The sequence below is a fragment of the Branchiostoma lanceolatum genome, chromosome 9, assembly GCF_035083965.1.
Source record: "Branchiostoma lanceolatum isolate klBraLanc5 chromosome 9, klBraLanc5.hap2, whole genome shotgun sequence".
Lineage (NCBI taxonomy): Eukaryota > Metazoa > Chordata > Leptocardii > Amphioxiformes > Branchiostomatidae > Branchiostoma > Branchiostoma lanceolatum.
In genome coordinates this window covers 5,001,788-5,013,494 of record NC_089730.1, presented here as the reverse complement: position 1 = coordinate 5,013,494, position 11,707 = coordinate 5,001,788, and the positions used below count along the sequence as shown (strand labels likewise).

The following is an 11,707-nucleotide window of genomic DNA, read 5'->3' as shown; positions in this document are numbered from 1 at the left end:
GAATGACGTCATAATTACGTCATATGACGTCATAATGACACCAAAGTTGCCATATTTCTTTTATGTTACTTCAAACCATCCTCTGAAAATTTGGGGGTCATGCACGAAGTAGTTTAGTAGATATAAGTAGAGATTTGCCCTGGTATTACATGCATCCGTTTTTCTTGAAATGCTCATTCCATTCTTCTAGAGCCAATTCCAAGTCACCTTAAACTTTGTCAATTTTCATATTGTCACCATACAAAAATCGGTCAAAATGGCCCGAAACTTGATCGGGCTGTTGCCATGGCAACGATGGGTGTTGAGTGGAAAGAAAGCTATTTTCAGGGTTTGTGGACCAAGTACTATCTCTGTGCAAAATATAAGCCAAATCGACCACTATTGTTTGATCCTTACAGACATTGGCTCTTAAGATAAAAACGAAAACGACTAATATATTACAAACATAACAGTGCAAAATATCTATGCTTCTCAAGTGGACTTTTACATTATATATTTTGCCTAAAATTGAACCGTATGTAATATACATAAAATTGTTTTTTTTTAATCAACGAGCTGTCAAAAAGAAATTAATAGCCCTGAGTGAATGTAAATTTCAAATTCACCTACTACAGTATCAGCCAAATGTCACTATGCTACTAATACTATTGTTCTAAAAACGTTTCGGTATATAAAGGCATAAGCAAACATAAACAAAATAATATCGAGAAAACCAAATACTTGGATCTCGTTTGACCTATCAGCCGTTGGCTTAACTTAGAGATGTGACACTTATCGAGAGGAAGATTTTTCCTCAATGTGTCTGTATTGGTACAAAACAAAATAAAAACGATGAGTGCAATCCCGTACTCTGCTTATTATAATATAAGTTAGCAAAAATTCTAGCCCCATTTTTAAATGAGTTTTAACTTATAAAGACCTACACACATATCAAACGTCAAGACAATCCATTCAAGCCAGGAAATTGTAGAAATGAATGATTTAAGTTTAACTGTTGACTATACTACTTGGTATGCAGCATTGCCGTGTTTATCATGAATATTGTACATATCTGGGCAGAATTATCGACTTTGCCTGAGTCACATAATTATTCCTGTCACTAAAAAAAAACTCCCAACCTTTACATGTCCTCATTTTAAATATTCCGTATCGATCCACGTCGATGTCAACTACAGTTGTAAGTGTAATGAAATACAGGGGCAGAATAGGGCAGAGAATGCTGAACAAAAAAGCGGGTTGATGGAAAGTGCGGTACAGCAAATACGATGGAAACCGTCAATTTATGGAGACCGGGGTGGAAAAACCTGTCCAACGAGGGAACAACCTTACCTTGACCGGACCGAGTTGTCTACCGTAGTACTGGAACATCCTTTCCAGCTACCCAAACACGACCTACCTAACAACATTCCTGAATGTTAATTATGCGTAATCCCTGTGGCATCTATACCAGTATCAAAATACCTGCTGATAACATAACAATGGAACAAAATCAACAATGCTTCTTGGTGTTGTCTTTTGTGGCCTTGTTGATTTTAGTAACAGCAGTTTTTATGTCAGGGTGGATTCCTACTGATACTCTGCCCTTTAAGATACTGGAAACTGGAGTCAACTCTAACAGGTAAGAAACGTCACTGACAAAGTAACATAATTCTCTAACGTCAAGAAATTCTTTTTTCAATAATTCCATGTCACCAAGAGGGCTTTCAGATAATATTGCTAATAAATTTGAACAATATTAGGTAAAATATTTCAGTCAAGAATGTTCTAACTTGTTCCAACAATTATGAATGAAAGTTTGAACAAATTGTACATTTGGGTCATTGACCCCCTAAAAGTAGGTGCTAATCGCACTATATTGTCTGCCTCTGTATATTTTTAGATTTCACGTCTAGACACTGGCAGCTCTTTTGTCTTGAAGTGTCTATGCATGGTACACAGGGATACTCCCCTATACTTTGAAGGGATGTGTGAATTGCCCTGTTCCCAGCCCAATAACCCAGTTAACAATGTTTTTGTAATGTTGGAACATGTTGGAACAAATGGTTAATGTTATAACAGTTTCGAAACTAATACAAATAAGGTGTGCAATGTTAGAAATTTGTCTAACATGTTGGAACACAGCAGAAAATATTTAGAACATTAAAAAATGTTGGGAATTGTTCTAAAAAGGTACTCATCTCACTTAGATTGTTACAAAAGTTTTGCAAATGTTAAAACAAAAGGCAACAGACACCCACACGGCAATGGGAATTTACTCTAATATTAATTTTTTTCAATTATTGTCAGAAACTTTTAAAGTCTATTAACTCTCTCTCCCTTTCTCCCTCTCTATTGATATATATATAGAGAGAGAGAGAGGGAGAAAGAGAAAGAGAAAGAGAAAAAGAGAGAGAGTTAACAGATTATCTATCTAATAGTATCTATCTATATATATATATGCGAAAGTCTTTGTATGTCAATTCTAACACAAAGAATTTTATCATTTTTTTCTGAAGTTAAAAAAAACAAACAATTATTCTAGTATGATGTTCTCCGATAGGAATTTTCTAGAAAAATAAGAGAAATTTTCTTTCCCTGTCTTACTGTAATATTTTTGTTTGTTTGGTCAAATAATTTCTACAGATTCTTTCTTACAGATATCATTCTTGAAAATTTTACTAGAATAATTTTCTTGAACCTTCTTGGTTTAAAAAAAATTCTTAGATGCAATTCTTGTATGTGCTTAAAAGAGGAATGCTTGTTTGTGTTTAAAAGAGTGATTATTGTATACAGAATAATATTCTTGCTGACAGAAAAAAATTCTCTGTACAAGGAAAAGCAACAAAAATAAGAAAGAAATGATTTTTGGTAGTGCGGGCATGTAGAATAGGACCATGGGTCTGTAATGTAAAACATACAGAAATAAATGTTTAGAAAAGAGTAGCCATATATTACATTAATCTTTCTTGTTTTTGTTTTTGTCGTTGCTGTGGTCTTTTTTTTTCTTCTTTTATTTGTAGTTATCATGCCATGATGATACGATATAATAATTTACCTTTAGGGGTATCACGATGAGCACACCGGTGCACCAAACCGCTACTGCCGAGTTTAAACATAGGGGGCCGAGACCTGAATGGTACAACGGTACTGCAGCTGACTCTATCAGGTTAGCTAGAAATAAGGCATGATTTCTTTTTCATACGTTGTGATTTCTTTTCCAGGGAAACTACACTACCAAAAATAGTATTTTACTGCTTTTCTATTTTTTATTTTAATTTTTCTTAACTCGTGGTGAACTTTTCTTACATTAGAAATTTCAAGAATGAATAAGAAAGAAAAAATTGAATGATTAGTCTGATTCTTCCCATGGAAATTCTCACAACGAGGAACACTTTTCTACTTCTCTCAAGTAAAGAAACTATTTCTCTAAATGATTATCACCCTTTAAGAAAAATTTCTTAACTCCTGGACAAAATGTTTTTCTTAAGCACAGAAAGTTAAGATACTTTTTCTGCGTATAAGAAGAAACAAGATAAATAAGAAAAGGCATTTTTGGAAGTATATATGATTAAAGAAATTTAAGTACTAGAATTCTCTCTTAGCTTTATAGTTGGCTCGATTATACGCCAGGTTTTCTCTTTCTGACAGCATCAGTCGTTTCTACCTCGAATTTTCTTTCTACGAGTTTTATCCTACGCGAAATTGCCAAAATTTGCTCATCATTTTTGACGTGAAAGCTAGGTTTTTTCTGATTTAGCAAAATTAGAGAGGTTGAGGGATCGGGAACAAAACTGAGTCTGTCTTTTAGCGGAAGGGATAGGCTTTCACCCTATACACATTTGATTTACTTCGGATACTTCCCTGGAAGAGACAGTACCTAGACTTGAGGGAGCCTTGATTAAATCGTATGACTCTGTTTTGCAGGAACCTGACAAGTTACCTTTTTGAGCCTTGTGGACATTTTCTTCCCTATTCCTACCCTGCCAAAACGATTGCAACCCTTAACACTAAGGAGGACTGTGGCCGAATAACACCAGTTGGACATTACTGGACATGTGCAATCGTCGGCAATGGTGGAATTCTTCTTCACAGCGGCTGTGGTAACGAAATTGACCGCAATGACTTTGTTATCAGAATGGCTGACTCCCCATTAAGGAAATTTGAAAAGGTAATTTTTCAGTGTTTATATTAAACTTTAATTGATGTATGCAACTCGTTCTTTTTTAAATAAGCAAAATGCTCGCGCTATAGTTTTGGTCATGATATTATTCAATTTTGTTTTCGTATTCCCACAGAATCTACTATCTTTTACTAATAAGGTACCACATAATTAGCACGGGTTAATGGGTTGGTAGAAACTATAGCCAGTGGGAATCCGTCAGTTATAGAAGGCTGTCGCCTAAGAGGACACGGCAAATTCCAAAATGATGACTTAATGCTAACAATTTAGCTCCAATAATGGTTAGTTGGCTGGTGAGGCCAGCAAGCGAGGCTCTTTGGCAGATCAAGTAAAATTTCTCATGTCCCTATTCTTGCACGTTTATGCCTGTAGTAGGTTGATATGAAAAGTGCAGAAATCTCTGTCTTTATTGACTTCCCAAATTTATTATGGAGATAAATTCTAATTGTAATTGGCGGGAGCTTGAACTTGTTCATTAAAGGCGGGCTGTCCCATTATGGAGAGGATTGATAGATGCCACGTGTTTGAAAGTGTTTTCATAGATTGCAGAGGATGTGTACAAGTTCATCAATTATGCAAATTAGCTTCCGGGTAAGACACCCGACGTCATTCCATTTCGCTCTATTTCGTTCCATTTCGTTCTATTTCGTTCCATTTCGTTCCATTTCGTTCCATTTCGTTCCATTTCGTTCCATTTCGTTCCATTTCGCACTTTCGGGGACCGCATGATGATGATGATGATGATTTTTGAGTTTGGGCTTATTTAGATCCACAATTAGCCTCATAAGAGGCTATTCTTCCTGTGGTCCTCACAATATTTACACATTAGAATCGGGATATACAAAGACATACAACATGACGTTAGAGGACAAAAATAACATAATTCCTTCAAGCCTAGGTTACACATAGCCGAACATGGCCTCCCGACTCTCCCCCGACCATGGTTGGAGTGATTCGGGAGTGATTCGGGAGCTAGCTCGGTTGGCGTTCGGCCGAGTCGGCTGGCGTTCGGCTGAGTCGGCTGGTGTTCGGCTACGCCAGCCGAATGTTTTGAAAATTTCAAAACATTCGGCTCTGGACGGAGGGTCTGAAATGGGTCGGCTGGTGTTCGGCTGGTGTTCGGCGCGGTCGGCTAGTGCTCGGCTGGTATTCGGGATTGAGTCAGTAGTAAAATTAGAACCTTAACCACGCCAGAAACACTACTGACTTACTCCCAACTAGTTTCCAACCTACCCATAACTCACCCCAAGGCCGTAGACAAAACTCACGCTATCGGAACGTGGGCGAATCACCCCCGACCTTCACACGACCAAAAACAAAGAAGAACACTAAGAGCAGTATCAAAGCTAGCCATGATCCGAATTCGATCTCTCGGTGATGTTAACAACATAATAGAATGGATTATTTTAATTAAAACCGAGAATGACCCCTCTTTTGAAAATCGCTGAATATGTCCATTTAAATTCGTGAGAGGGTCTGCAATCGGTCGGGGTTTAGTCAGGAGAGATTCGGCAGTCTGCGGCTAGAGGTCGGAATGGTTGGGAGTAAGCTAGAAAGCATTCGGGGCCCATTCGGGAGTAATTCGTGTACTGGTTAGGAGATGATAGGCGCATCTTCGGCGCATGTTCGGCGCCAAAGATAGGCGTGGCCCAAAAACTGGTCAGAATGCTCCCGAACTACCGCCGACCTGAGTCGGCTAGCGTTCGGGAGCCATGTTCGGCTATGTGTAACCTAGGCTTAAAAGTATTAATTACAATCCAAAAGCAATATTTGCATTGCAATTATTTGCTAATTGCCACCGGTCTTGTTCCATAGCTGAGACATTCTGTACAGGAAGCGCCTTTTCTGAGAGTTGGATTTTGGTTTTGGAAGTCTGATTGTGTTTGCTCTGGTTGAGCGTGTTTGGTAGCTGTGGATCTCTGACTGGAATGCTAGTTTGTCATACAGGACCCTAGGTTGTTTGGTGAACATTATTCGTCTAAATGTGGTAAGGCTTTTCTGTTGAATTCTGTCCCTAACGGTTAGCCAGCCCAAGGTCTTCAAAATGGTGTCCACATGTGCGTTGCGATCACAGCCAAGAGTTCCTGTTTGGCATAAATAGCATGTCAATCATCAAATCAACAAAGCAGAACCATTTTAAACGTCGACCTCATTGTTTGCATTAGTTTCTAAACCCTGGCAACAAAGATCCATGTTCTATAACAAAAACCTATTTTGTAACTTTGAGATGCCGTCGAAAGAGTCTTTTCTCGATATGGCCTACAAAGCATCTTAGCATTGAGCATATTGTGAAAACTATAGCTACAGTATGTTTTTTCCAAGATACTTACAAGGAATTAAACTAATTTATCTCCACAGGATGTTGGCAAGAAGGTGAACTTGACGGTTGTGAATCGAATGTTTTTGAATAAAATGCCGATGGGAAAGAGAACAATGAATTGGTACTCACAATGGCTAGTTACACGAAACAACTCTATAGTAAGCAATGTGCTCTCGGGATCCGAGTTGCTGAAGAATTTAACGGCCGAAGTTAAGAATTTACATCTGAACATCACAATCACTTACTCCGTGTACAGGACAAGGCATCAGGTGAAAAGGTAAGTGTCGAAGCAGAGAACGAAGTCTATTCATTGTAAGCTACGTTTACGTAAAAAAGGTAGTATACCCTACATTCTTTGTCTGTACATGTCTATTAGTATAATGACAGAAATCGAGGAATTTAGAAATTAAGTCTCAATGTGAAAATTCCCCTTGGACGGCGCTATAAATCGTACCGGATTCCACAAGCAAGCCATTAAATTATGGCAACTATCTATATTTTTCACTATTAAATTGAAAGTTTTATTGCAAGTTCATGCCCGTGAGCTAATCGCAAATACAAGGTATAAACATAGGGGAAAACATACATGTGTTAGTGAACTGTGACTGACTTTTTTGTAACCATAGGCTACTAATAGTATACTACAAGACGACTGTTGGCTATATCTAAACAAGCTGGGTTTGACTTATGTTTTGGAGTCAATTGATGACGAAAAGTCCCACTTTTTCTAGAATTTTTTGGTTCTGCGGTTTTAAGAGAAAAGTAGTTCTATGTTCATCCGTGCATGTGTAAAAGTAGGGGGATCTTTTGGTTATATTATAGGTAAAAAGAGACTCTTGCACAGAATGAACATCAGGCAGGGATGCCAGGGTCTAATTTTATATTTTTATGCAACGAGATAGATGTAAAAACATATAAATCATCAAAACAATCAAATCAATCAATTTGTCCTCGATTGTGATAAAACTGTTCGCCGACGAAACAAAAATTACATGCTACCACGAACGTCTTAGCCAAGGCAATATCCATCTTTAGATTCAAGCAAGCAACATCTTAACTTACTTTTATGATTCATTCTTTAACACATGCATCTCCACCTAGCACCCTGTCAAGTTGTTTAAATCAGATTAATTAATTTTTTGTTCTTTTATACAGCTTTTGGAATGAGACCCTGATGACATTTTTACCGATGCCGTCGACTGGGCTTATCACCTACAGTCTTGCGTCAACATTCTGCGATGTCATCACTCTATACGGCTTTTACCCTTTTAAAAAGGATGTGCACAAAAAAAGAGTGCGTTACCATTACTACGACAAGGGGAGAAAGGGAAAACACCACGACTTTCGTTCTGAGCATCGCATCCTGAAGTCACTTCATAATTCGGGAGTTATCAAGATGGTCACAGATTTTTGTAAATGACTTTTTTGTAAAATCTGGGTACCGTTAGCGTAGTCGTGGTAAATTTTACGTTTTTGATCTCCTTGTTGGTGAACATGAAGTAGAAAGTGAACAGCTGGTTATATTACACTGAACGGCCTGTCACACCTATCTTTTGCACATCTAGATCTAATTGCAACCTTTTTTTAAGGCTATTCAGTGAACATGTTCCTACATCATTTGATGACACTCAAACACTGCAGGCTGTCTTTATTTTCTAGAAGTAAAGCTCAAGTAAGTCATGTACAAAATACTCCGTATCATCCAGTAGTTACAGCATTACTATCATATTAGTCCGTACAGCGTGTACTAGTATTTGGACGTGACGTCACTTCCGCAATATAATGTCGGTTGGTTGAACCTTTAATTTTGGCTGGCACAATGTCACAGTAACGTAACGGTTACCGTAATTACAAATAAATGAAGAAAAGATAGCTTTCCGAGTATGAAAGGTGAGACAGGAATTTTCAATCGGATATCTGGTTTCCTTTTTCTGTATCTCAATGAGAGTTTGTATTGTTGAAATACAATAGAAGAAGGACTTAAAAATGGCGTATGTACATATCATCATCATCATCATCATCATCATAATCATCATTTTTTCAGGATTCTATTGAAGCGTTCACAAAGTTTTGTCTTCCGAAAAGTTTGTCCTTCATTGATTCTGGTGAACATTAGCGCGATGCTTATAATTTTGTTTCACTGCAATCAATACTGCAAATCGCATGTATAAGTTCAATATAAAACAGAAGATCACGTTGAAAATTTCTATAAAATATCACAAAAAATACAACTGAACAGAATAATCAACAATATAAGGTTGCTCGTCTGCTATTCATTCACTACAAAAGTGTCACAGTTCAGCGAAGACCACAGTAGTGAAATAGATGCTACACTGAGTAAGAAAAAAAAAGGAAGGTAAAATGTGAACAATGCAAAACATGAAAAGCTTAATCCATTATATCTTGAGTATAGAAGATTGATGAGATTTATTTCATTTCTGGAGATATTTCCTAAAATACGTTATTCCTTTTAAACTACTCATCAATAGATTTTAAAGTCCATCTGCAACACTATCTTCTTTTCGTACAAAAGGGACCAATAGCAAAATTTCTACGATCCTTCCCTCCTTGAATAAGACTTTAGACTAAGGAGAAATCGGAATATTGTGACAGACGAAGATTAGTAAATATAGAATCCTTCACTATTAGACACTTTTCTTTTAAATACAGTTTTTTTTAGTTAACGCCAATGCCGCAAACCTTCTACAACTCTCGCCCTGTTTTCATCAAATGTGAGGAAAACCTATACGTCCTAATCAACAAGTACAGCACTACATTTCAAAATCTACCGGTTTGCCTGCCTCAATTGCCGATGCAACGTTGACAGGAACCGGAGTTGAGGTCGAACCGTAAGGGCAGCAAAGAGACTCGTTGTCGTACGGATGTCATTCGCCAGGAGTCGTGCCTGAAGTAAAAATGCACTGACCACATCAGACGGCTTTGTTTTGCCTATTTCATAGGCCGTTGTGCCATACCTCCCGTACAAGCCCCTTAAATGGACAGAAAAAAAAACAGAGGCAAGGGTTTAAGAGGAGATCTGATTATTCTAAACAGAACTTCATCCTAGATTCTAACTTTTAGGTAATATTGACAGCCATTTTGAGATCTCGAAACGACAAAAATGTTTTGAGATATGCAGCTGTATGTGTCTGTTGTATTCTCTAAGTAATTCATCAACTAATTTTGAGCAATACATGTCGACTCATGTGTGCGTAAGCCAATAGTTATCCCAGTAGCTCTATGCCATAATTTCTATGTCAAAATTACGTCATAAGGTACACTGAAAAAACACTAGTGTGGGTACGACGTAGATAAAGCATAAACCGTCGTTTTGAGTACAAGGGTCCTTATGTTCCATTAAATTGTGCAAATATTGTATCAGAAAGTGTTCATTTGAAGAGACGTAAATATATTTCTGGATGCTGTGATAAATTGGCATAGTTTCCATGTTGTCTTGAAAAAAGGTACCTTTTAATTAATGAACGTTAAGACGTATACGATGCTCTGCAAATATGTTATTGTATCATTTCCGTATCAAAACTACAGACAGTGAATCAAATGTGACTATTTCCTGATGTGCCTTCTTTGTATCGATATTTCCGGTTACGATAAAAAATAATATATTTTCCTTTACCTAATGCGGATTAGTTTCCGGATATGTTCAGTTCTGTGAGCCATGGCTGCCAGCCAGAATGGGTCCGAGTGACCACGAACGCCCAATACCGCGCTGTTCCCTGGAAACCGCCGAACTCCTGGCGCTGGTCCGTCCCTCCCTGCACGTTAGTAACGGACACGACGTCCTCCCATTTGTACGGACTTTTAGACGGCGACTTTTGCAAAATGAAGGCTGCGATGTCATGGATGGTGTCTCCGTAGTTGTTCACTGCGATGCGAGTCAGTGTTTGGGGCTCTGTGAGGTCCAGTACGATGTACCAGTTGCTGTTGAAGTTCTGCGGGTTCCAATAGGTTGCAATGTCCCCATCCAAGGCTTTAGCGCCATCATATGTCACTCCGTTGTTGACCCACGGTGGGCCGGTGGAGTCCACAACCCATGACTGATCCCGTACCAGCCATGCAACTGGGTAGGAGCACGCTGTCGAAACAAGAAAGTCGTTCATACACAGCAAATAGCCATGATGCGCTTTAGAGTGATACATGTGTATGTGTTCAATATATGTGACTCATGACAGATGGAACACAAACAGATACCAATCATGCAAATGAGGGCCTAATTTGCATAGTTGATACGAAAATGTCACAAGACTTAGTGGCAAATGATGAGATTTGATACTTCTGACACATAGATAAGGTATCCGTAGCGAGATTTACACGATGACCAATCGGAAATTAACGATGAGGTGACCAAATCAGTCAATGTGAATCAGAAACAGGTGATATGATAGCAGATGCCCTTGGAAGAAAAGTATGTACACCAAATTTTCAAACTCTAGCCCTCATTTAAGCCACCCTCTCACTGGACCCGCGGCATGCTGGCGGCTCGCTGCGGCCGATCGAATTGACAAAACATTCAAAACGAATTTCATCGACAAAAAACGAATCTTTTTAATTAATCTTTGTGTGCTTCGCTGTATTTTTGGTCAGACTTGTACGTTTTGAATGATATTTCCATTATAAAGTCAAGGGTAACACAAATCAAGTTTAGGACGCAGCTACGCCGCCAGCGTGCCGCGGGTCCAGTGATGGGGTAGAAATGTGTCAGAGATACCTATAATCTTGTAGACCTCATTTGACCACAACCCGCCTTTTCCATCCGCTGCACAGGCTGTGGAAGGCCCGTACTTGTTGTAGGTGTTGTGGCCGTCAGCTGATCCGAAGCACTGCCCGCCATCTTGTACAGCAAACACGGTAAAACCACGAGAGAGTGCTACTTCGTAACACTTTTTGATGGGGTTTTGACGGTGTGTGTAATACAAACCCGCATCCAAGGCCAAACGTGGGTCTGTCCCCTCGAGCATAGGAATAGCGCGGGCACTTTGGTCATTCCAGCAACCGAGGCTGGTGTACTGACGGCATTCGCTCCCTGTGTGAGGAAGAAGGTACATCTCTAAATTTTCGGGTAGATCTTCCACACTTGTTCGTTTTAAATGAAGGCCATTACGAAGATGGTGTAACAGCTAATTTTTGATTTCCGTTATTTACCACTGATAAATTATAAGAATTTACCTTTACGCAATTTCATAATTGATATCTAACGATATGCTTCCTAG

At 38.6% G+C, this 11,707-nt stretch overlaps 1 protein-coding gene across 1 annotated transcript; it reads left to right on the top strand.

The window, feature by feature from the left end:
* The first annotated feature begins 1,418 nt into the window (after nt 1-1,418).
* On the top strand, nt 1,419-8,307 carry LOC136442236 (alpha-2,8-sialyltransferase 8B-like). Its single transcript, XM_066438995.1, has 5 exons — nt 1,419-1,618; nt 3,041-3,145; nt 3,904-4,147; nt 6,518-6,756; nt 7,635-8,307. Exons 1-5 carry the CDS (start codon nt 1,422-1,424, stop codon nt 7,897-7,899), a joined length of 1,050 nt encoding a protein of 349 aa, XP_066295092.1. The 5' UTR covers nt 1,419-1,421; the 3' UTR covers nt 7,900-8,307.
* Nucleotides 8,308-11,707: the final 3,400 nt, after the last annotated feature.

Coding starts and splice junctions, on each gene's coding strand:
- LOC136442236 (XM_066438995.1), top strand. CDS start 1,422: ATGCGTAATCCCTGTGGCATCTATACCAGTATCAAAATACCTGCTGAT. Junction 1,619..3,040: donor ACTGGAGTCAACTCTAACAG/GTAAGAAACGTC, acceptor ATTTACCTTTAG/GGGTATCACGATGAGCACAC. Junction 4,148..6,517: donor CATTAAGGAAATTTGAAAAG/GTAATTTTTCAG, acceptor TTATCTCCACAG/GATGTTGGCAAGAAGGTGAA.